Raw genomic sequence first — 26,510 nt, 5'->3', positions numbered from 1 at the left:
GTGCAGTACTGAGGGAGTGCCGTACCGTCTCAGGTGCTGTCTTTTGAACGTGACGTTTAATCGTGTCCCCGGCCGTCTTTCCAGATGAACGTAAAAGATCCCGTGGCAATACTTTGAAGAGCAGGGGGAATTCTTCGTGGTGTCCTGGCCAACATTTACCCCTCAATCACAAACAGATTATCTGGTCATTATCACATTGGTTTGTGGGAGCTTTTGGTGCTAAAATTGGCTGCTGCATTTCCTACAATACAAAAGTGACACACTGGTTATAAAGTGAGTTGGGGAATCCTGAGGTTGTGAAAGGCACTACATAAATCTAAGAAGGGATGAGAAGTGAGTGGAACTTCCTGAAGAATAAGTATGCAGTAGAACTTTGTACATCAGTGTGAAAGGAGGTAGAGGATGGGAAGCTGGTGAGCTTCCCACTAGGGCTCTCATTCCCAATTAGTATCTCGTGCCCTTTTTGCTGGAAGGTGCACTATAATAGGTGACAATAGGTAACATTAATAACTGAATAGCAACCAGGAATAGGAAGCCTGGGCAGATTTCCACAGATCTAGCCCCAGGCAGTAAAGTCAACTGCAATGTCGCCCCAGCGGAGATCTACAAAGATTGCAATGCACCTTTTACTCAACATAGCTTAAATACACAATGCCTTTACCAATCTTGCCTTGAGTGTGGGTGAAGCCTGTAATGGGTTTTTTTTGAGATAGGATTTCTCAAGTGAACTCACACTGTGCCAAGGAATAAATGAGACAACGGCAGCAATTTTTAATGCTTATTGACAGTGGTGCATGCCACAGTTTATTGCAAATTGATCACAGCTTCTCATGAGAAGCCAGTTTCACTACAATAATGAAAAAGCTGGGGGGTTGGGGGGTGCGGTGGGGGGGGGGTGCGAAAAAAAGGACAGATGCCAGAATGCGAGCAAAGAGCGGAAGCATTTAAAAAATACTGAATCCCATTCAGTTAGAACAACTTTTTAAAATTTTAACCACACCTAACCTCCAATCTAAAACACACTGCAATGACTAACCCCTTCATTTAGGATAAAAAGAATGAAAATTAAAAAGGATTCGACAGGCATCAAGCAAGGAGCTTCAGATGCAATACATGTAATCATTAACTCATCATTCTTAAAGTGAGTTTCAGCTAAATGTACAAGTCAAAAAAATAAAATCTCCCCATACACCCTTCCCACACCAAAAAGAAAATCTCCATCATCTGCCTGGGCCATTTTACTACAGAATTGGGAGGACTCCAGCTATATATAATTTTATCTTAAAGCTACAAATGTGATCAAGTGGAAGGATGTCAGCGTGGGGCAAAAAACACTGAGCATCCAATGTTAGAATTAAGCACCTTATCAGGTGCAGCACAATAAGATACTAAGTACAGCTCCCTGCACTCTGTCCTAGCTTCACATGAGCACCCACTACTGCATTAGGGTGACACTCTATCTTCCCCACCCCATTTCCTACAACGGCTATCCTGTGGGCTAGTCAGATTGCTGAACAATACCCAATTCAGCAACGCGTGGTACTGCAGACTTTTCAATGTCAGTGTTACAGCAACATAACTGCCTGTGTGTACTGAGCATTCAGGGGCACCAGTATTCTGTGAAGTTACTGCTTCCTTGGACATCGCCTATCCCTAATGTTAACTATCTGAAAGTTTAAAAAAAAGTTTGTCACCTTGAAACACTTCATATTAAAACAGACAATGAACCCAAGCAGTTTAACCCAATGGACTTGCTCAGGAAAAAAATCTAGCAGACACCTATAATGTCATTCTGGAATTAAGTTACTATTACCATTTCACAAGAAATGGTTTTCAGCAACACCATTTATCCCTCTCTATGAGAAAGTGGTTAAAGATTAAGAGAGGCATGAAATACTAAATTTCAATAGTTGCTTTGAGAAAATATTTAAAAGGGGAACCTATCTTAGTCTTACACCCCCTCCTCTCTAACATCTTCAAATTACAGTATCTCTTGCCCATCCAAAAGACCAACACACTCCCTGGATTCCCAAATCCCACAATAATGCTGCAATTGTTTTTTTAAAGTCTGGATACAAAACAAGGGCAAATTGGGCATGGATTTTGAAATTCTGTTCATGAACTCTAAAATGGTGTATTCACCATAAAGGTATTAGTCAAGACTGCCGATATCCTCTCATCACAGATCAAAGTGTAAAGCTAGTGGCACTACATTTAAGAACTGGTGTTTTTAAATTAAAACATAATTCAGATTTGCAGAGGAAACAAATTCTAAGACAAAAGACAGATCAGGAAGGCTTTTCAGCTCATCGCACCCCAGTCATTTAGTAAAACCTCTAGCTCCTTGCCCCATCGTAGCATATAACTAACCTGTCCCTTTAATACTGAAGATTCTTATTTTACCTGGAGGTCCAGTCCAAGTGTTAAAGCTCAACTCGCACTCTCAAGCACAAAGTACACAGGTAGCAGAATATAAAGAAAATTCAAAGGATCAGCACACAGAAAGAAACAAACCAAAATCCCAACGTGCAGGAAAGCACCAGGCTCAAGAGCACTGGATGTTATCAGAGCTCTCAGAAGATGCTCCCTCAACAGTCCAAGATGTAACAGACAGTGGCAAGTATAAGCCCAGAAAAAGCCAAGATAGCATTGCTTGGCCTAAACTGAGAACGTATTGGAAAGGTTAGCAAAGTCTATCCTAAACAAAAAAAAAAAAACAGGATTCATTGTAAACGGGCTTGATCCACACTGTGATAGCAGTGGAGATTTTGTGCAATCTATTAAGAATTTCCCAACAGTTCACTTGGTTAAAAGACATTATAAGGTGTGTTACTGAATGACACTGACCAGGAAGAAGTGTTTGAATCCTGGTGTATGTTGAGTTTGGTGGTCTGAAAACTTCAGTTTGTTCCAGCATTCCAAGCGGAGGGGAAAACTGAACCCTTCTTTTGCCCACCCCAGAAAAGTGCTTCTTTGTGCTGATCACCATCCGCTTGCCTCAGCTGAAACCTGCACATGTGTGGGCATCGGGTGAAGATGGGGACCCCCTCCCCATCCACCATCAGTGCACCCCGAACACCTGCAGTCCAGGCTCACATACGAATGACCCACTTGGATGAGGCTCTGAGGGGTACGCTGATGGGTTGGGATCAGTCACTGCCTTCCTGGGGTGTGTGGAAGAAAGAGGAAGAAAAAACAGAACACAAAAAGTCGAATGATACAACTGCTACATGCACTGCATCAAACTCCAGTTTCTCCATAAGCTACAAACAATTCTACAGACATGATACACACTCATTTAGCAACATAGTGCCACTACATACTTTTTTTTTTAACCCTGTGTTAACACTTATGCTGAATGAGTCAGACTAACACTTCCTTGGCTAGTACAGATGCACATTGGAGATATTTCAGTTGATAGTTATGCTGTCTGTGAAATTCAAACCTACACAGGAATTTAAAAAAAAAAATAAAGTTGCTGTTAATCTGTGCATCTCATCTGCTGCCACTTGTATAGGTAGCTCAGATCATCTTTGTTTAACAAACAAATGCGGGAAAAATGAAAGTGGTCCATTAGTTAAAAGAAAAAGTAGTTCCAGCATATAGGTTACCTATAAAACTACAGTATCTATCCGCAGTTAACACCCAATCATTTTCTGATTAAACAGTGCAAAATCTGTTTTAGATGTTGTGTGCTGTCAAGGTTGTGCACGGTAACTATCATTAGTTACAGTATTTTTTAAAAAACCCTGTCCATTTAAACCCTAAATTCCCTTTTAAAAACACACAGGAGTCTATGAACGAAAGCAGTCACAAAAAAAGCCGAGTTTAAAAAAAACTTTATAAAATGTATTGTGTACAGCTGTTTAAAATTTAAGTTTTCTGCATTTGTTTGCAAAACAAAACAAAAATACTGGTGCCTTTGAATTCAAAAAGTGTCATGATCACTTTAATCCATTCAAAATAAATTTAAAAATTACAGATAGGCACTGGTGCAACCCCCTCAGTTTTTCTTTCCTTTAAAAACAAACAATCAGTTGGCACATTCATAGAAAACACCCAAGAAGAACTGAATAACTAGCACTGTAGCATGATGTAATAAAATACTTTTTTTTGTTTCCCCATAAGTTGCCAAGGACACAAGACACATATGATCAAGGCAGTACAATTAGGTATCTGCACAAAATGAACACAAAACAGGCAGTTATGAGTGAGGATTTCTTGTAAAGAAGTTGATTGCTCCATGATGTCTCCTGTTACTGCTCCTTCTTGTTTTCTTTCAGATCGTCTGTGGCTTCATCCAAAGGCTCTTTGTCGCCAAGGGCAGCTTTTTCTTCATACCTGCATTTGGAAATGAGATGGAAGTTAAAGACATCTGGAAAGTCATCAAAATCAATGCTGATACTTAGAAAGTGAACTGCTTTCTTTTCTCCGTTATCCTCCAAAACCCTGACTACCAGGAGTTAGAATGGATGAGGCAGCATGATCCCTAGCCCTCTGAAGTTTCTGTCTCCTTTGATGAAGCACTTCACTTTTGCTTGACATCAATAACACATCAAGTTTTGAAATTGCAGGAGGGCAGCAACTGGGCCCATTAATTTTCTTGAACCAGACAATTAAAAAAAAAAGTAAGGCTTCTCCAAAAACCTGACTAGGAAAAGACACCCAAGTGCTTCAAAAAAGGTCCTGGCTTTGATTTCTGTTCAGTATCCCAACTTACCCAATCTCTTCAGCTCTGCAGCAACTCGGATACCTCAGCAGCCCTAGGCTAGGGAAAGAAAGCAGAGCCAGGGTTTCCATTCCCATAAATACATACAGTCTACTGATGCTCCTATTTTGTAACAGCCTCTCAAGCCTGCTCCACCATTCAATATGATCATTGTTGATGTTCTGCCTCAACTCCACTTTTCCACCTGCTCCCATAACCCTCAAATCCCCGAGAGATCAAAAATCTGCATCTCAGCCTTGAATATACGCAACAATAGAGCATTCACAACCTTCTGAGTGAAGAAATTTCTCCTCAGTCCAAAATGCTTGACCTCTTATTCTGGGACTTTGCGCCCGTGTTTCAGATTCCCCAGCCAGGGGAAATCAACCTCTCAGCGTCCAACCTGACCAGCTTAAGAATCTTGTACGTTTCAATGAGATCACCTGTCGTCCTTCTAAACTCCAGAGAGTATACCCAGCCTCTCATCCCAATATTGACTCAGTGACTCTTGCTGCAAAGTGCACATGCATCGATATAGGTGGAGGACAAGCTTGGGTATGAGAAAATGTTGGGTCCAACAGCCAGCCCAGATTCACAAATGCAGAATGGACACTTGGGCAAGTTACTTGGAAGGCTCCAGAGACCTGTGGGACTATACTGTAGTACACCTTTAGGTTAGGAAGGAAAGTATCATAGGTGGGGGAGTAACGAAAGAAGCTGTTAGTCTGTTCTTCTGCAGAAAGAGGGTGAAAACAAAAATGACTACCAGTGCAATGAATTGACCCTAACTTCCCCCACCCCCCCAACCAGAATAAAGTTGACCAAAATAGGGATACCTGTTCAGATTAACTGCAAAACAATTCAAACAGGCAGAAACTCAGAATAAATGAAATTTCACAATGCAACATTGGGCGGCACAGTGGCGCAGTGGTTAGCACTGCAGCCTCACAGCTCCAGGGACCCGTGTTCGATTCTGGGTACTGTCTGTGCGGAGTTTGCAAGTTCTCCCTGTGTCTGCGTGGGTTTCCTCCGGGTGCTCCGGTTTCCTCCCACATGCCAAAGACTTGCAGGTTGATAGGTTAATTGGCCATCATAAATTGCCCCTAGTATAGGTAGGTGGTAGAGAAATATAGGGACAGGTGGGGATGTGGTAGGAATACGGGATTAGTGTAGGATTAGTATAAATGGGTGGTTGATGGTCGGCACAGACTCGGTGGGCCGAAGGGCCTGTTTCAGTGCTGTATCTCTAAACTAAACTAAACAACTACATCTGGATCCATTGTTTTGCATTCTGCTCCAGCAATGCCTCGATTTAAAAATTCTCATCCATGTTTTCAAATCCCTCCATGCAGTTGCCCCTCCCCATCTATAACCTCTTCCAACCCTCCTAGAACTTTGCACATCCCTGATTTTCCACATCCATGATTGGTGGCTATGCCTTCAGCTGCCTATGCCCAACACTCTGGAATTTCCTCACAAAACCTTTCCACCTATAAGACGTTGCTTAAAATCTAAACCTGATCAAGCTTTGGTCACCTGTCCTAATATCTATGTGGTTTAGTGTCAAATTTTGTCCGATAATGCTCCTTGTGAGGTGACGTAGGATGTTTTACTAAGATGCGGCATAAATGCAAATTGTAGAAGGCTTATGTGCTGTGTACAAACAGTTGTCTTCAGTTTTTCTGATGCAATGAAACCCCATTTCTGCAACCACTCACCAAAGGCTGAAGTTAATTACACCAAACACTTGCTAAGATTTAGAAACTGCTGACTGGTCAACACTGTATTGAGATTAGGTTTGCTGCTATCGTTGAACATGCCATATGATCAGTTCAGCTAACATGGAGGTCAACACAAGAGGACAGCGTGATACACCCAAGACACTCTGGAAACGTCTGGAACTGTAGCAGTGCCAGTACAAACCAAATTTGTCTTTTTCCCTCCCGATACCACAAACTACTCCAAAACTCAAAAAGCAGACAGCTAATCTGTTCCAAGGTCTCAGTTATACCAACTCTACATAGAATTTACATCACTGGATCTGGCTATTCAGGCCAACTGGTCTGTGCTGGTTCTTATGCTCTACACAAGCCGCCTCTCACCCTACCTGCATATCCTCTATTCTTTTTTCCCTTATGCACTTATCCAACTTCCTCGTAAAAGCCATTCGCCTCTACTACTCCATATGGTAAAGTTCCACATTCTAACCACTCTCCTGGTAAAGCAGTTCTGGATTTATTGGTGACTTCTGATGTTTACAGCCTCCAGTTTTAGTCTCTCAGCTCAACATTCCTGATTAAAGGGTTTTCAGATGAGACAGAGAGGGGGATACAAAAAAAAGAGGCGAGTGGCAATTTTGGTTGAAGAAACAGTTGTAGCTGTGAAGAGGGATGATATGTTATCATCAAATGTGCCTATATGGATTTGAGCTAAGGAACAAAAAAGGGACTGTCACAGTACTATATACCTCCAAACAGTCAGAGGGAGATAGAAGAGCAAATATGTAGGCAAATCTGAGAAGTACAAAAACAATAGGGCAGTATTAGTAGGGGAGTTTAACAACCCCAATATTAACTGGGATAGTTTTCATGTGAAAGAAATGGAGGGAACAGAATTCCAGAAATGCATTAAGAACTTTTTTGATCAGTATGTAGCAAGTCCAACGACAGAGGGCATGGTTCTGGACTTAGTTTTAGGAAATGAAGCTGGGCAGGTGGAAGGAGTAGCAGTGATCATAATTCAGTTAGTTTTAACATAATTATGGAAAAGGACAGAGACAGAAAAGGAGTTAAAGTTCTAAATTGGAGTAAGGCCAATTTTACTAAGCTGAGGTGTGATTTAGCAAAGGTGGACTGGAAACAGCTACTTGAAGGTAAATCAGTGTCAGAGCAGTGGGAGGCAAAAGGGGAGATTCAAGGGGTTCAAAGTAAACATATTCCCACAAAGATAAAGGGTGGGACGGCCAAATCTAGAGCCCCCTGGATGTCAAGGAGCATACAGGGTAAGATAAGGTAGAAAAGGAAAGCTTATGTCAGACACCGGGAACTCAATACTGCAGAAAGTCGAGAGGAGTACAGAAAGTGGAGGGGTGAAATCAAAAAGAAATTAAGAAAGCAAAGACGACAAGAAAGGATATTGGCAAGTAAAATCAAGGATAACCCAAAGATGTTTTGTCAATACATTAAAAGTAGGGCCCATAAAAGACCAAAAAAGGTAACCTATGTGTAGACAGAAGATGTGGATATGGTTCTTAACGAATACTTTGCGTTTGTCTTTGCAGAAGAGGGGAACGATGCAGGCACTGTAGTTGAAGAGGAGTGTGAAGTATTGGATGTGATAAATATAGGGAGAGAGGAAGTATTAAGGGAATTAGAATCCTTGAAAAAGGGGATAAATCACTAGGGCCGGACAAAATGTACCCAGGCTGGAGGAAATAGCGAAAGGTTTGACCATCATTTTCCAATCCTCATTGCTGGAGGATTGCCGGTCTGCTACTGCTGTACCTTTGTTTAAAAAGGAAGTCAGGGGCAGTCCGAAAAATTACAGGCCAGTCAGTCTAACCTCAGCAGTGGGCAAATTATTAGAATCAATTTTGAGACAGGATAAACTGTCACTTAAAAAGGCGCATATCAATCAAGGATAATCAGCATGGATTTAAGGGAAGGTCATGTCTGACTAACTTCATTGAACTTTGAAGAAATAACAAGGAGACTGATGAGAGTAGTGCAGTCGATGTGGTCTACATGGATTTTAGCAAGGCTTTTGGCAAGGATAAAAGCCAATGGGATCCAGGGTAATGTAGCAAGCTGGATACAAAATTGGCTCAGCGACAGGAAACAAAGGGTAATTGTTGACAGGTGCTTTTGTGACTGGAGGGCTGTTTCCAATGGGGTTCTGCAGGGCTCAGTACTAGGTCCCCTGCTTTTTGTAGTATATATTAACTATTTGGACGTAAACGTAGGGGGGGGGGGGGGGGGGAAATGATCAAGAAGTTTGTGGACGACACAAAAATTGGCCGCTTGGTTGATAGCGAAGAGGATAGCTGTAGACTGCAGGAAGATATCAATGGACTGGTCAGGTGGGCAGAAAAGTGGCAAATGGAATTTAACCCACAGAAGTGTGAGGTGATGCATTTGGGAAAGTCAAACAAGTCAAAGGAATACACATTAAATGGGACAATACTGAGAGGTGTACAGCAAGTGAGGCACCTTCGAGTATATATCCACAGATCCTTGAAGGTAGCAGGACAGGTCAATAAGGTAGTTAAGGCGGCAAATGGAATCCTTTCCTTTATTAGCCAAGGCATTGAAGGGCAGGGAGGCTATGCTGGGATTATATAAAACATTAGTTAGGGCACAATTTGAGTACTGTGCAGTTCTGGCTGGTCACCTCGTTACAGAAAGGATGTAATTGCATGAGAGAGGTCCTCCTTGGTGGGCGTCTGGAATGCACTGCCTGAAAGGGTGGTAGAGGCAGAAAACTTCATCTCATTTAAAAAAAAGGTGCCTGGATGTGCATCTGAACTGCTGTAACCTGCACGGCTACGGACCAAGTGCTGGAAAGAGGGATGACACTGGGTGGCTTTTTTTTCTTTTCAGCCAGCGCAGACACGATGGGCCAAGTGGCCTCTTTCTGTGCTGTTAACTTTCTATGATTCTATGAAATTCTACATCCAATTTCACAAGTAGTATACAAAGTGCAGTCCTCAAACTTTCTTTTCTGCAGGGAACAGATTGGCAACTCATGTGGGGAAGTTAAGATGTAACTATAGCTTCTACCCGTCAGGTAGATGTGAAAAAAGTGCTATTCAAAGAAGAGCAGGGCAGTTCTACCCAGCATTCTGGCCAATATTAATCTCGACCATCAATAAAACAGATTGCCTGATCAATATCTCAACACTGTTCATAGGACTTTGCTGTGTGCAAAATTGGGTGCCGCATTTCCTACGTTACAGCAGAGCCTACAGCCCATGATATACCTTTAAGTCTAAAGTGCTTTGGGACGTCTTGAGGTTGTGAAAGGTGCAACATAAATGCAAGTGTTTCTTTCCATATATGGCAATTCATCACATTAGAAAGTTATTTTATTCTACCCAAGGAGACTTATTTCAAGTTCACTTTGCCCCAAAGATAGTTCAAATAGTTCCACTCCAGATTTGGCCTATCTTTGAAAGAAATTCATTCATGGGATGTGAGCGCCATTGGCCACCCTTAATTGCACTTGAGAAGGTGGTAGTGAGCCACTGCACTCAGTGTGAAAGTTGCATAGTTTTAATACAACAGAGTGTCTTGCTTGGCTGTTTCAGAGGGCATTTAAGAGTCAGCCATATTGTTGTGGGTCTGGAGTTACAAAAAAGGCCAGATCAAATAAAGAGGGCAGATTTCCTTCCATAAAAGGAAATTAGTGAACTTTCTTTTGGGCCTCCTTATCTCGAGAGACAATGGATACGCGCCTGGAGGTGGTCAGTGGTTTGTGAAGCAGCGCCTGGAGTGGCTATAAAGGCCAATTCTGGAGTAACAGGCTCTTCCACAGGTGCTGCAGAGAAATTTGTTTGTTGGGGCTGTTGCACAGTTGGCTCTCCCCTTGCGCCTCTGTCTTTTTTCCTGCCAACTACTAAGTCTCTTCGACTCGCCACAATTTAGCCCTGTCTTTATGGCTGCCCGCCAGCTCTGGCGAATGCTGGCAACTGACTCCCACGACTTGTGATCAATGTCACACGATTTCATGTCGCGTTTGCAGACGTCTTTATAACGGAGACATGGACGGCCGGTGGGTCTGATACCAGTGGCGAGCTCGCTGTACAATGTGTCTTTGGGGATCCTGCCATCTTCCATGCGGCTCACATGGCCAAGCCATCTCAAGCACCGCTGGCTCAGTAGGGTGTATATGCTGGGGATGTTGGCCACCTCGAGGACTTCTGTGTTGGAGATATAGTCCTGCCACCTGATGCCAAGTATTCTCCGAAGGCAGCGAAGATGGAATGAATTGAGACGTCGCTCTTGGCTGGCATACGTTGTCCAGGCCTCGCTGCCGTAGAGCAAGGTACTGAGGACACAGGCCTGATACACTCGGACTTTTGTGTTCCGTGTCAGTGCGCCATTTTCCCACACTCTCTTGGCCAGTCTGAACATAGCAGTGGAAGCCTTACCCATGCGCTTGTTGATTTCTGCATCTAGAGACAGGTTACTGGTGATAGTTGAGCCTAGGTAGGTGAACTCTTGAACCACTTCCAGAGCGTGGTCGCCAATATTGATGGATGGAGCATTTCTGACATCCTGCCCCATGATGTTCGTTTTCTTGAGGCTGATGGTTAGGCCAAATTCATTGCAGGCAGACGCAAACCTGTCGATGAGACTAGATGGACTTTTAAACAACAATCTGGAGATTTCATCGCCACTGTTACTGATGCTATTTTTTAATTCCAGATTGATTTAATTATGAATTTAAATTCCCCAGCTGCCATGGTAGAATTTGAACTCATGTCTCAGGATCATTAGTCCAGACCTCTGGATTAATGATCCAGTAACATAACCACTATGCTTCTTCTTGTTCTTTGGCCTCCTTATCTCTAGAGACAATGGGTAAGCGCCTGGAGGTGGTCAGTGGTTTGTGAAGCAATGCTTGGAGTGGCTATAAAGGCCAATACTACAGTGACAGACTCTTCCACAGGTGCGGCAGATAAAGTTGGTTGTCGGGGCTGTTACACAGTTGGATGTCCCCTTGCGCTTCTGTCTTTTTTCCTGCCAATTGCTAAGACTTGCCACACTTTAGCCCCGCCTTTATGGCTGCCCGCCAGTTCTGGCGATCACTGGCAACTGACTCCCACGACTTGTGATCAACGTCACAGGACTTCATGTCGCATTTGCAGACATCTTTAAAAGCGGAGACATGGACGGCCGGTGGGTCCGATACCAGTGACGAGCTCGCTGTACAATGTGTCCTTGGGGATTCTGCCATCTTCCATGCGGCACAAATGGCCAAGCCATCTCAAGCACCGCTGGCTCAGTAGGGTGTATATGCTGGGGATGTTGGCCACCTCGAGGACTTCTGTGTTGGAGATACGGTCTTGTCACCTGATGTCAAGAATTCGCCAAAGGCAGCAAAGATGGAATGAATTGAGACATCGCTCTTGGCTGACATACGTTGTCCAGGCCTCGCTGCCGTAGAGCAAGGTACGGAGGACACAGGCTTGATACACGTGGACTTTTGTGTTCTGTGTCAGTGCGCCATTTTCCCACACACTTTTGGCCAGTCTGGACATAGCAGTGGAAGCCTTTCCCATGCGCTTGTTGATTTCTGCATCGAGAGACAGGTTACTGGTGATAGTTGAGCCTAGGTAGGTGAACTCTTGAACCACTTCCAGAGCGTGGTCGCCAATATTGATGGATGTAGCATTTCTGACGTCCTGTCCCATGATGTTCGTTTTCTTGAGGCTGATAGTTAGGCCAAATTCTTTGCAGGCAGCCGCAATCCTGTTGCTAAGTCTCTGCAGACACTCTTCAGTGTGAGATGTTAATGCAGCATTGTCAGCAAAGAGGAGTTCCCAGATGAGGACTTTTTGTACTTTGGTCTTCGCTTTTAGACAGGCAAGGTTGAACAACCTGCCATCAGATCTTGTGTGGAGGAAAATTCATTCTTCTGAGGACTTGAATGCATGCGAGAGCAGCAGGGAGAAGATCCCAAACAGTGTAGGTGCGAGAACACAGCCCTGTTTCACGCCACTCAAGATAGGAAAGGGGTCTGATGAGGCGCCGCTATGCTGAATTGTGCCTTTCATATGGTCATGGAATGAGGTGATGATACGTAGTAGCTTTGGTGGACATCTGATCTTTTCTAGTAGTCTGAAGACACCACGTCTGCCGACGAGGTCAAAGGCTTTGGTGAGATCAATGAAAGCAACGTAGAGGGGCATCTGTTGTTCGCGGCATTTCTCCTGTAGCTGGCGAAGGGAGAACAGCATGTCAATGGTGGATCTCTCTGCTCGAAAGCCACACTGCGCCTCAGGGTAGACATGCTCAGCTAGTTTCTGGAGCCTGTTTAAAGTGACTCAAGCAAAGACTTTCCCCACTATGCTGAGCAGGGAGATTCCACGGTAGTTGTTGCAGTCACTGCGGTCACCCTTGTTCTTATAGAGGATGATGATATTGGCATCGCGCATATCCTGTGGTACTGCTCTCTTGTCCCAGGCAAAGCAGTCGTAGAGTGCTGAAAGTATAGCAGGCGTGGCACTCTTGATTATCTCAGGGGTAATGCCGTCCTTCCCAGGGGCTTTTCCACTGGCTAGAGAATCAATGGCATCACCGAGTTCCGATTTTGTTGGCTGTACGTCCAGCTCTTCCATGACTGGCAGAGACTGGGCCGCATGGAGGGCAGTCTCAGTGACATTTTCCCTGGAGTACAGTTCTAGATAGATCTCCTCCACCCAGCAGTCCATTTGTTTGCGTTGGTCAGTGATTGTGTCCCCTGATTTAGATTTGAGAAGGGTGATCTTGATGGTTGGCCCAAAAGCTCTCAATGCAATCATACATTCCTCTGATGTTTCTGGTGTCTGAGGCCAGCTGAATATGACTGCATAGGTGTTGCCAGTAGTCATTTGCACAGCACCTGGCTGTTCTTTGTGCAGCGCTTCTGGCTGCTTTAGGCGCTACGGATGTTAACTCGCTGGGGGCTTTCTTGTAGTTCAACAGTGCAATGCGCTTAGCGGCTATGACAGGTTCCAGCTCTTCAAAGTGAGATTGAAACCAGTCTGCATTCTGCTTCACACATTTGCCATAGGTGGTCATAGCTGAGTCATAGATGGCGTCTCTGATGTGGGCCCACTTGGTCTCTGCATCCCCTGCAGAAGTGTTTTGAAGGGCTTTTTCAAGTGAATTTAGAAACTTACGTAACTGCTGTGGATAAGAAATTCTGCTGGTGTTGATTTGCGGGTGGCCCTTCTGCTTGGAGTGATGCAGTTTCTTTGGTTTGAGTCTAATCTTGCTGCACACCAGGGACTGGTCGGTGTTGCAGTCCACACTGTGGAAGCTGCATGTGATTTGAACGCTGTTTAAAGAGGCTCGCCTTGTGACGAAAAGGTCCAGCTGGTGCCAACGACGTGATCTTGGGTGTCTCCAAGAAACCTGGTGACAGGGCTTAGTATGACAGAACGAGTTGGTGCCTTGCCTTGGGCGCTATGGCATTGGAAGGATGAATGAGAATTGACAGAGACTGCTTGAGTTGTGTACCTATCATAACCTCTGCATCACCAACTCGTTCTTTCATACTAAACCCTCAACCACCATGCTAGTATACGCAATACAGTACTAGGAGGACTCCCAGCTCTTCATGTAGCACCATAAGATCTTATATGCCCAGAGAGAGTGGATGGCCTTTCTGACAGCCCACTGTGGTTTAAGGTACTTGTGAAAGAAAATGCAGTTATGATTACACTTGTGTGCAACTGCCTGTGGGAATCAACAGACTGATCCAGAATTTGTTCACATTGTCTGGAGCATAACATTTACTGCTGAACAGCTAAATTTCCTTTAGCAATGGAATGCTTATTCGGACCAAGTGACAGCTACATGGAAACACTGGCAGGCTGTAACAGAATGATTCAATTACATCTATTTGGTTATTAACCCTCCAAAAAAATAAAATGGAATTTTTTGCTCATTTGATAAGCCAATCTCAATTAAAAGGAGTTAAATCTAAAAGTATTAAGCTAACTGACCTTTTTGGGGATGGTGGGGGAAAAAAAAAAAAAAAAGGAGAGGGTTGGGCTCATTGCAGTTGAAGGTGATCCACTTCTCGTTCAACATCCACAGATGCATTTTCTAGAGCCAGGATTACCGGATAGATATCAGAAATAGGAACTATGGCCAATTCCCTCCATCCCCATAGTCCGGGGCACTGCTCTCCCACCTTACACCAGCTAGCTCTGCACTGAACCTAGGACCTTCCTACTTAGAACAGGCACGGCAGCAAATAAAAAGATCAGTTGAGCTGCATTTATGGCATAGAGCTTTCCAACCCACCATCACCACCCGCTTCTTCAATCTTCATCCCCTCCTCTTGAAGGAACTGTCCTTGAACCCAGATAGCAGTCACTCTTCTGTTTTTCACTCAAGTCAGACCTGGACAATGACTGTCAACAGGCTATTTTGGCTGCAGAGAATTTCAAAGCCAAGTCCAATCTTGTGTTTATCCAATACCCACACACAAGTATTTCCAACAGGCGGTGATTATATAGCTAGTCGTGCTCCTGTTGCTGCTCTGGCTGAGATCAGCTAACTCACCAGTGAAGGTCAAACTTGGGAACTTGTAAAATAAAAACTTGAAAAAGTCAGCCTAATTGCATCATAAGCATTTCCTTCCCTCCAATAACTGCTTTCCGAGATGGTTAGTCACCACAAATTTAGCTTGACAATTCTTTAAAAAAACAAAAAAGGCAAAATTTTCCACATCTTATTTTGCAGATTAGCTGCAAGACAAAGACAACTCGACCAACATGCCCTTCCTTTTGATTGGCAAGGCGCTGGTGCTTGGGACTTGCTGCTGTCTACAACACAGCAGATTCTGAAACCTGCCAATTACTCCCACAAGTCTGCAACACTTGATCTTTTTAGATTCAGACTGTAACCTTACACAAAATGTGTTCCATCTCAATTTTTAAAATACAGGATGGATAATTTCCAGCTTCTCTATTGGAACCAGAATCACAGATTCAATCTGCTGCTCACAAGTTATAATCTACTTTTCCAGACATTCACTCTCCAGCAATTCAGATGATGGAGACTGTGCATTTTCAGAATTTGTTGTTTTTATTTTCTATTCCATAATTCAGTTTCTCCTTTATGTCTCTTCAGAGACAATATGGATTAAGAGGTGGTCATGCAAGACAGTTTGACCTGTCATTATCTGTATGAGGTTAGCACACATATTTGAGAGCTATACAACACACACATACATTAATCAGCCCAACGAAGGGACAGGTGGATAAGAATTCACAACTAAACTGCTAGATGAAGCATTAGTTTGGAGACAGAAACTCAGGTGACAGAACAAAACTTTGCTGCAAAATATAGTCACACTGAAAATGCGCTGCAGGAAAAGTTACTTTTGAGCACTGGCGGAAAGACTGCAGCTTGCCCATCAGGTGATTCAAACTTTGCCCTTCCCCATGGATTCAATTTAAAGCTGAGCCTATGGAGGTTATATTGCCACCACCTTAATGGTAATTATTGATCAAATGCACCTGTGATGTTACAGGACACATCTGACCCAAGATGTATTTGTGAACTCTGAACAGATATAGGAAATAGGGCATTTCCTTCTGCCATCTGAATCAGAGGGCCACATGTGGTCCTTCCCTAATGGTATTGAGATGGTATCTGTAATTTCTGGGTCATTTATGTTTGCCTTCCTTTCTTTCCCCATTGCCATGGCGAGGCATCAATCAGGTGCTGAGTGTGCAATCAAAGCAGACGCTTTGCTTGCATGGGTTGTGGGGAAAATAAAGAAAGATTATGATGTGTGTGAAGCTAGCTTCACACTCAATCCAACAATGAGATAGAAACACTTTCAAAAGAGAAAAAAAATTACTGCAGAGGAGAAATGTGTTTTTTGGGGGTCAGGAAGGAAGAGGTTGGGGTGAAGAAAGAGGAAGAGGGAAGCATAACCAGGTGGAGACCCAAGTCTGTAGGATAGCAATAGTAGCAAAAGGACAAATAGCCGGAAAGGCTCTTTGGTCTCCACCAGTGGAGCTCTGCAGTTCACTGTTCCTCACCTGTCACACAATATCTTTTCTTTCTCATTTTTCATAGAATGGTATTAATGTATGTAAACACACAGTGTGATGAATAAGGTTGGTGAGCTACAAGCACAAATAGTTATGTGGGAATGCGATGCAGTGGCAATAACAAATGCAGTTAAAAATGGTGAGGACTGGGCACTTAAATAAATATTCAAGGATACGCAGTGTGCAGAAAAGATAGGGAAGAAAAAAAAAAAAGGTGGTGGAGTGGCAGTACTGATCAGGGAAGACATTGTAGTGTTGGTAAGATGGAAAGAGAGGATATCTTGGAGGGGGCAAGGACAGAATCCAATTGGTTGGAGTTGAGAATCAGAGTATGATCACACTATTGGGGTACTCTATAGTCCTCCAAATATTGAGAGATAGAATAGTAAATCTGCAGGGAAAGTTAAAAAAAAAAATTTGTTCATGGGATGCGAGTGTCGCTGGCAAGGCCAGCATTTCTTGCCCATCTCGAATTGCTCGAGGTGATGGCGGTGAGTGCCTTCTTGAACTGCTGCAGTCCATGTGGGGTAGGTACACCACTGTGCAGTTAGGAAATCAGAAAGATGTGCAAGAACTATGGAGTGGTCATACTGGGGGACTTTAATTACTTTCATCCCAATTGATATTTGGGTAAAGGGTAAGAAGTGGAGAGGAATTTCACAAGTGTATTCAGGTGAACTTCCTTGATCAGAGTATGTTCTCTGTCTAACTAGGAAGGAGGCATTGCTGGATCTGGTGCTGGGGAATGAGGTGGGCCAAGTGGACCAAGTATCTGTGGGAGAACACTTGGGCAAGAGTGAGCATTGTATCACAAGAATTAGATTAGTAATGAAGAAGGAAATCTTTCAGGTACAGGCTAGGGACATTCCAACAAGGGCGAAAGGTAAGGATGATGAGGGATATAGAGGAGATGAAACAAAAAAAAGTGTATGCATGTCAAGTGAATTCTTCAAGTGAGAACCAGGCCAAATACAATAAGTTGAGAGGGAAAGTGAAGGGGAAAATAAGACTGGCGAAGAGAGATTATGGCAGTTAACAAAAAGGAACCCAAAAATCTACCATCAGCATATAAATAGTAAGCAGTTAGTACGAGGCAGGTGGGTCCTATTAGGAACAAAGAGGGCAATGTTTGCTTAGAAGCATAGGGCATGGCTCGAATACTTAATGAGCACTTTGTATCAGTGCTTCCTAAGGAAGAGGATGCTGACAAAATGTCGGTAGAAGTGCACATAATAGAGGTAATGGATGGTGTGAGAATAAAAAAAAAAGATAGGAAGGGTATACTGGAACAGCTAGCTATGCTTAGGGTTGATAAGTCGCCTGGTCCAGATGACTTAGATCCTGGAGTGTAGATAGCAGAAGGGCTTGCCATAATCTTCCAATCCTCCCTTGATACGGGGAAGATGTAGAGGAATGGAGAGTGACAAATGTGAACCTCATTCAAAAAAAGGTGCAAGGTCATTCCTAGTACTGACAGGCTGGTCAGTTTATCAGTGGTGGGTAAGGTTTTAGAAACAATAATCGGGGGGGGGGGGGGGGGGGGAAATCATCAATGGGCAATTGGGGAGATTTGAATTAAAAAGAGAGCCAGCATGGATTTGTAGATGCAATGTAGATCATGCTTGACTAATCCAACTTAATTTTTTGATAAAGTAATAGAGACAGTTGAAGAGAAATCAATGGATGTTGTCTATATGGATTTTAAGTAAGTGTTGGACAAAGTACCACATAAAAAGACTGGTTAACAAATGGAGGCTCATGGAATAGAGGGTCAGTGTCAACTTGGTTAAAAACAACTGGCTTAAGGACAGAAAACAGTGAGCCATGGTAAATGGTCATTTTTTAAGACTGCAGGATGGAGACAGTGGTGTTCCCCATGGGGCAGTGCTGCTTTTTTTTTTTGACTTGGATATTGGAATAGAGTAAAATTTCAAAATTTGCCAATGATACCAAACTTGGAGGCATGGCAAACAGTGTAGATGACACCAATTGATTGCAACAGGACATAGACAGGCTAGCAGAAGGGGCAGATGGCATTTAATACAGAAAAGCACGAGATGGTACATTTTGGCAGAAATGATAGGAGACAATAGAGACCAAATGGCATAATTCCAAAGAGCATACAAGGACAGAGGGACCAGGAGGCTCATGTCTTTGAAGGTGGCAGGACATATTGCGAGTAATTAGCAAAGCAGGTGAGATCTTGGGCTTCATAAATAGAGACATTAAGTACAAAAGCAGGGAAGTTATGCTGAACCTTAATAAAGTTTTGGTTAGGGCCACAACTAGAGTGTTGCATCCAGTTCCAGTCACCACACTTCAGAAAGGATGCAAGGGTCCTTGAGAGATACAGAGGTGATTTATCAGAATGGTTCCAGCGATGAAGGATTTTAGCTACAAGGTTAGGTTGGAGAAACTAGGGTTGCTCTCCTTAGATAAAGGAGATTGAACAGAAATTTGATAGAGGTGTACAGATTAGGAAAGGTTTAGATGAGGTAGACAAAGAAAAGATGTTCCCATTAGCTGATGGTACAAGGACTAGGGGACACAGATTTAAGGTTGTGGGCAAAAGTGATCTTTCAGCTTCTTCATCAATTACCTTCCCTACATCAAGTCATAAGGTGAGGAAGCTCGCTGACGATTGCAGTGTTCAATACTAGTTGAGACTCCTGAGTTACTGAAGCAGTCCACGCCCACATGCAGCAAGAGCAGGACACTCAGGCTTGGGCTGATAAGTAGCAAGTAACATTCATGGCACAAAAGTGCAGACAATGACTATCTCCAACAAGAGAGAATCTAACCATCTTCCCTTGACATTCAATGGCATTACCATCGCTGTATCCCCCACAAACATCCTGGGGGTTACCGTTGACCAGAAACTGAACTGGACCAGGTGTATAAATGCTGTGGCTACAAGAGCAGGTCAGAGGCTGGGAATTCTACAGCAAGCAACTCACCTCCTGACTCCCCAAAGCCTATCCACCATCTACAAGGCACAAGTCAGGAGCGTAATGGAATACTCTCCACTTGCCTGGATGAGTGTAGCTCCAACAATACTCAAGAAGCTTGACACCATCCAGGACAAAGCAGCCCAATTGACTGGCACCCCATTCACCACCTTCAACAATCACTCCCTACACCACTGGCGCATAGTGGCAGCAGTGTGTACCATCTACAAGATGCACTGCAACAACTCGCCAAGGGTCCTTCAACAGGGCCTTCCAAACCCAGAACCGCTACCACCTAGAAGGGCAAGGACAGCAGACGCATGGGAACACCACCACCTGCAAGTTCCCCTCCAAGCCACACAACATCCTGACTTGGAACTAGATCACCATTCCTTCACTGTCTCCGGGTCAAGAACGAGGAACTCCCTTTCTAACAGCACTATGGGTGTGCCTACACCACATGGACTTCAGGTGGTTCAAGAAGGTGGCTCTCCAGCACCTTCTCAAGGGCAGTTAGGAATGGGCAATAAAATTCTGGCCCTGTCAGTGACACTCACACCCCAAGGAAGAATTTTTTTTAAATGGAGAAGGGGGTTGCGAGGAGAAACCTTTTTTTAAAAAAATACAGCAAGTGTTAGTAATCTGGAACTTGCAACCTAAAAATAGTAGTGGAATCGGAGATAATCAAGGATTTCAAAAGGAAATTGAATGGGCACTTGAAGGAAATAAACTTAGAGCTACAGGAATAAAAGCAGGGGAACAGCTTGCACTACAGAGAGAACCGACATGAATTCGATGGCCTCCTTCAGTGCTGCAATGACTATGACTGGTACAGCAGAAAAGGCCCATTGTGCATGTGGCAGCTTAGAAAGAACTAATCCGTACCATTCCCCCATCCTTTTCCCATTGTCTTGCAAAATTTCCTCTTGCATTATTTATCAAATTCCCATCTGAAAATTATTATTGGATCTGCTTCAACCACCTCCTTAGGCAGTACATTCCGGATCATAACACCAGACAGGAAATAAAATTCTCATCTCACCTCTGGTTCTATTGCTCCAATAATTTCTCTTCCCTTGGTGCACATAGAACCATTATAGCACAGGAGGCCATTCAGCCCATTGTGTCCATGCTGGCAACTCAACCAGTCACATCTTGGCACCCTCCTCTAAGCAAGTCAGTCGAAGACAATTCCAGAGCTGTTTGTGAATTCTGTTTCCACTTCATTGGGTGCACGTAGCACAATGATCAACTGACTTTCCATTCTCCCTCCCATTTCAAACCAGCAAGTGATTTACTGAGACAACTAGCTACAGTGGCACAGTGGTTAGCACCGCAGCCTCACAGCTCCAGCGACCCGGGTTCGGTTCTGGGTACTGCCTGTGCGGAGTTTGCAAGTTCTCCCTGTGACCGTGTGGGTTTCCGCCGGGTGCTCCGGTTTCCTCCCACAGCCAAAGACTTGCAGGTTGATCTATAAATTCGCCATTGTAAATTGCCCCTAGTGTAGGTAGGTGGTAGGAGAATTGTAGGGATGTGGTAGGGAATATGGGATTAATGGAGGATGAGTATAAATGGGTGGCTGATGGTCGGCACAGACTCGGTGGGCCGAAGATTCTGTTTCAGTGCTGTATCTCTCTATGACTCTAAGGCAACAGGGGGAAGCATAAACAAAAACAATTAGAAGTGAGAGAGACAGGATTCATCGGAAACTCAATGGCAGTATCAGTTATTGGCTTGCTGACTGCCCAAGATGAACTATAAATATTGGTTTCACTAAAATTCCAGCTTAGTGAGGCCACAGTACCAGATTACAAACCGTTAAATGGGAAGATCACACAGTCACAAACATTAATTTATGCTGCATCTGATTCCCCAACTGTGTATTCAAAAGGAATTAGGTAAATCATTAAAGATAAGATTTTGATCCACTGGATGTTAAGTACAGCCAAGTTTTTAAAAGAATTGTCAGTTTTAAAATGCAGGTACACAGACAATTAGAAAATGCTGGAAACACACTGGTCATTCAGCACCTGAAAGAGAAAGGCAGATTAATATTTCAGTTTCAGATGCAGGATCCCACCTGACATTCTAACCTACTTTTTCCTCAAACACATTAACTGCTAACAAACCTTGATGCACATTCCCTGCTTTTCCAGTTGTATTTCAGTTGTCTAGCACTCAGTTTTTCTTTTAGTGTCAGAAATATCATGGTACTGTTAATTTCCCAGTGGCAACAGTGGTATCGCTTGATGCTTAAACAACTTAGAGCTATACTTCACTTTCTCTGTACACAGAGTTCAATTTTAGCTGAAGATGTTCTAGTGGTATAGAGATCAGTGTTTTTCACCCCCTTTGGCATCAAGATTAAGGGCTAAGACCCATAATGTAAGGCACCATCAGAATTGAATAAATTAAAACAGGGAAAAGTGATTAGGTGGCCTGAAGTTGGATCTTAAAAGTTTGAAGATTAATAAAGGGTATTTTTTTTATAGTTTTGATGTACTGGGATAGAATGAGTTAAGTGTAGGAAAATTTGTGTAACAAGTCTTATTTTCAGTGCAATGGAGATGCATGAAGATGGAAATGCATGTGACAGTATTTGAAGTTGAGACTTCAAAGCAGGACTGATGTTATAGATATGAGTGAGAGACAAACAGCTGCAGGAAGAGAGAAGGCGGGGGGGGGGGGGGAGAAAGAGAGAAAGAGCAAAAAACAAAAAGGGAGGGAAAGAACAGGGAGGAAAAAAATTAAATACAGAATAGAAGAAAATCATTTCGGTCCATTGTGCCAAAGAGCTGACGCAATCCAACATTAATCCCACTGCCTTGCTCTCTCCCCATCTACATCTTTCTCTTACAAATATTTATCCTTTAAAAAGATGTGAAGTGATATCTATCTCAAATCATGTCATGTGGTAAACCACTTCATGCTCTAGCAACCCTGTACATTGAGAAATTTCTCCTAATCCTTCTCCACAATTCCAGACCCCCAAACAGCTTGGGGACACAAGTAGAGAGACTGCAATTTTCCTTATGAAAGATGAAAAGGAAAAACAAAGGATCACCAATTCACTCGGCTCCTTCACATATTCCACACTCAACTCAGATTGGATCTGGTTGAGGAAAATTACGAAGAGACTTAGCCAGCAAAGAGCCCTCTGTCTGCCTGATCAGAGATGTGTGCATCTTACTTGGGGGAAGAAAGTAAAATGATAAAATTACATTGAAAAAAAAAAAAGTGTTTAAATCATTTTCTTCCCCTTTTCAGGAGAGAATGCAATCTCAAATTTAAAAAAAAAAATCCCACTTTCATGCACGTCTCGTTCCATCACAGTCGATCCTGGCAATGCTTCAACTTTCCACAATAGTGGCTCCAGAATGCTAGCTACAGTCCAAGTATTCATACTGAAGTACCCATAGAAACCAAGAGCTTTAGTCTTAGTAATCAATTAAGTGTGCGTGTTTTTCTTTACATAAATGGAAAATGAAGTTTGACAGGATCATGTGAGACTGCAGTGACAGCTTGATGATGATAGTCCAAGTGTTAGAGCAGGTTGTTTCACTGTTAAAAATAAGTAATTTTAGTTCATGGTGGTTCAACTTAAATAGTCAGATCCTTCCACTTCCACCTGCACACTGGCTTGCCATTTCTCACGTTAACAAAAAGCACTACAACTCTACAAGCCAAGTGCCTACCTAGTGGTACTAGAAAACGGTCCCTCAGATATGGAAGTGCAACTCCTGTCCTGATATGCAACACTTCAGCTGCATTATATTCTTATTTAGAAATCACTGAAAAAGGCTAAAAGTTTTAGTGTTCCAAAGTTAGACAAAAACATGACATCAAAAAAAAAACAAGACAATAAATTTCCAAAGCCGAGTCAAATGCAAGGTTAGCCTGGCAGAGCGCTGAATTCATGCTGTGTCTTGGCAGGATGTTGGAAGCCCACTGCAAACGCGGCAGTGAAGTCACCGAACAGGACAAATTTATAAAAGCAAACAACTGCAGATGTTGGAAGCATGAAATAAGAACGATAAATGCTGGAATACTCAGCAGGTCAGGCAGCATCTGTGGAGAGAGAACCAGTTAACATTTTAGCGAACATTGCTAAATACTCAGTATTCCAGAATTTTCTGTTTTTATTTAGGACAAATTTTATGTTTGCTTCCATACACGGTTGGGTCGCGATCACAACTTTGAAGCTGGGAACAGAAAATATATATACATCGGCTCATTCAATTCCTGGCAACGGGCTCAAAAGGACTGAACTGGTCATTGGTCTACTTGTTTGAAACAAGAAATGCTTCGGAGACAAAAAAAAAACTTCCCAAACCATATACACAGTGTCAACAGCAAAACCGGACAGATCAAGTGTCTATGGTACAAGCATCTAGATGTATGTTACAAGTATCAAGCATTAGTCAGGAACACTGTCATGACCACCATCAGAAGCCATAATAGCTCTTAATTAAAGTGGCTTTACACCTTCTGAATAGCTGAGCTTTCGACTCCGGACCAAACCCTGTGAAGGTGAGCAGCATGCGCCTGAAAAAAGAGTTTACTGTTACTTCTTACCAAGCGCATGATCATTTCAAGTTAACCAAACTTAGGCTGTATAAAAAGGGCATTTCATTTCTAGAACTCAACCAAATGGATCTGAATACTTCAACTTTGATACCCTAAATAGGCTCAAATTCATTTCCAAATATGGGACCATCATTTCTGATTATTCAGCATACACAAAACGGCCATTTAGGTGATTATTGCCTTGAAATATCAGAGACTAAGGCAATGTTAAACTTGAATACATCTCGAATGAGTTAAATCAGGCTGTTGAATCAGAGAGTACAGACGTGTTTACCCTGGGTATTATTTTCCGTTCTTCTAATATATACCACAGAGCTTACGGGAGTGGTTTGTTGGACTGCAATGTTCTTTCATTCTCATGACTGGCTCCACCCTTTGCAAGCACATGTTGAAATAAAGCTAACTAGCATATTCAAGCTTAGTGGATACACAGTGATGCTGAAGGATTAGCAATTGTGACATATCACACTACTAAAAGCACTGCAGCCAAGCTTTGCTGAGGGTCATGTTAAGGGCATGCATTTGAAGCTGCTCATTAAATGAATTAACAGCTCTACTTTCAAAAGAATAATTTTAAAAAAAATCAGACTATGCACAAGAGGAAAAGAAACCAATACACAGAAGTCTAATAAGCTTGCTCTGCAGCAACATGCTGGAAATATACAGACAAAGCATGGCAAGAAGTTGTGTATACCTGACCCGTTGGCTGCTCCACAAGCCCCATCACATGACTACATGGGGCTCGGGTTCGTCCGCCTGCGGCGGGGGGAGTTGGGCTTTTGCTGCATAGAGTTGGCCAGACTAGCAGGGGAGCCCGAGACAGTGGGGAAGTGGGTGAGTCTTGGCGTGTGTGGCATGACCTCAGCTGAAGACTCGTAGCTGATTGAGTGACAGAACGTGAAAAGGGGTAGGAATAGGGTAAGAGGAAGAGAACAAAAAAAAAGGAAATTTTATTAAGAAAGAGTGCACAAATTTTTAAAGAACAGCAAATGCAAATAGAGAAATCTCAAAACTCCCATTAATACAAACCTCATATCAGATTCCTTTTTAAATTTAGATCCAAGCATGAATATTCGGAAGGAATCTCAGGCTTTTCAAACACTATCTGTCTGGTTTAGGACAGCCAAGTTGACCCAAACACTTCTGATGTAATGCACTGATTTTGAGGAAAGGATTAGACACAAAGGCTGTATTTATTAACTGAATTTGTTGCACAAGTGTATCAGAAAGTATGTACTATAGCTGGGAATGGAGAATAAGAAAAATAAAGTAAATAAAAAATAGAACTATCCTCCATTCCCCTTTTTGCCAAGTCACCTGGAAGGGAGAAAGGCTACATTTGAACTCAATTTGCTACTGCACTGGCAAAACTATAATGAAAGCATAGTCGTCACCAGACCGTTGTAAATATGTCATTGCAATGTCACAATCTGTTGCAAAATGGACTTCAAGAATCAAATCTGGACATCATGGTCTGACATGGTCCCAACATGTTCCTTGTGACCAAAGCACAAATTTCTTTGCTTCCCACTACACGGTACTTCTAATTCAACTGATTGAGGTGGGGAGGAGAACAGCTGTACAGATCAGAAAGGTTTGATTGTCTTCCTTGCAGTTACCTGAACTCAATTAGGAATTGTAGAAGTCCTGGACTTGCCTCAATGCCCTTTAATTGGGGAAAGGGGAAAAAAAAATGCAAGTTTCTGATCCTGATTACTATTCAGTAACCCAATGAAGTACATTCATGTGGTCAGCAGCAAGCATAGTTATGATATCCCCATGGCTGAATAGCCAGTTGATAAACATGAAACAGCAGCAGTTTGAAGTAAGCATTAGAGGGTATCCAGCATCTATACCTCACCAAGAGTTAACACTTTCAGGTCAGGATGGAAGAAATTTGACAGAGGGAAAAAAAAAGTTACTTTCAATTCTCACTTTACATCTTTTCACTATGTCTTTCCTGACCATTAAGAAGATAGGCATGCAGTCATCTCCAGGCCTTTGCCAAGATACGAATGAGGAGGAGTAAGCCACTCGGCCCCTCGAGCCTGCTCCGCTATTCAATAAGATCATGGCTGATCTGATTGTAACCTCAACTCCACATTCCCAGCTACCCCCAATAACCTTTCACCCCCTTATCAAGAATCTACCTACCTCTGCCTTAAAAATATTCAAAGACTCTGCTTCCACTGCCTTTTGAGGAAAAGAATTCCAAAGACTCACGACCCTCAGAAAAAACTGCTCCTCATTGGTCTTAAATGGGAAACCCCTTATTTTTAAATAGTGACCAAGTTCTATATTCTCCCGCAAGGGGGAACATCCGTTCCACACCCACCCTGTCAAGACCCCTCAGGATCTTATATGTTTCATTCAAGCTGCCTCTTACTCTAAATTCCAGCAGTTACAAGCCTAGCCTGTCCAACCTTTCCTCTTAAGACAACCTGCCCTTTTCAGGTATTAAGTCTAGTAAACCTTCTCTGAACTGCTT

General features: G+C 43.0%; 1 protein-coding gene across 1 annotated transcript in view; it reads right to left on the bottom strand.

The window, feature by feature from the left end:
* Window positions 1-768: 768 nt before the first annotated feature.
* Window positions 769-26,510, bottom strand: part of hm13 (histocompatibility (minor) 13) — a 70,865-nt gene continuing 45,123 nt past the window's right edge. The window contains exon 12 of the mRNA XM_068048584.1: window positions 769-4,341. Within this exon, the coding sequence (XP_067904685.1) occupies window positions 4,257-4,341 (85 nt within the window). The 3' untranslated portion in view covers window positions 769-4,256. The remainder of the gene's footprint in view (window positions 4,342-26,510) is intronic.

This window comes from Heterodontus francisci, chromosome 16 (assembly GCF_036365525.1).
Source record: "Heterodontus francisci isolate sHetFra1 chromosome 16, sHetFra1.hap1, whole genome shotgun sequence".
In the NCBI taxonomy this organism is placed as follows: domain Eukaryota; kingdom Metazoa; phylum Chordata; class Chondrichthyes; order Heterodontiformes; family Heterodontidae; genus Heterodontus; species Heterodontus francisci.
This window is presented reverse-complemented; position numbering and strand designations above follow the sequence as displayed.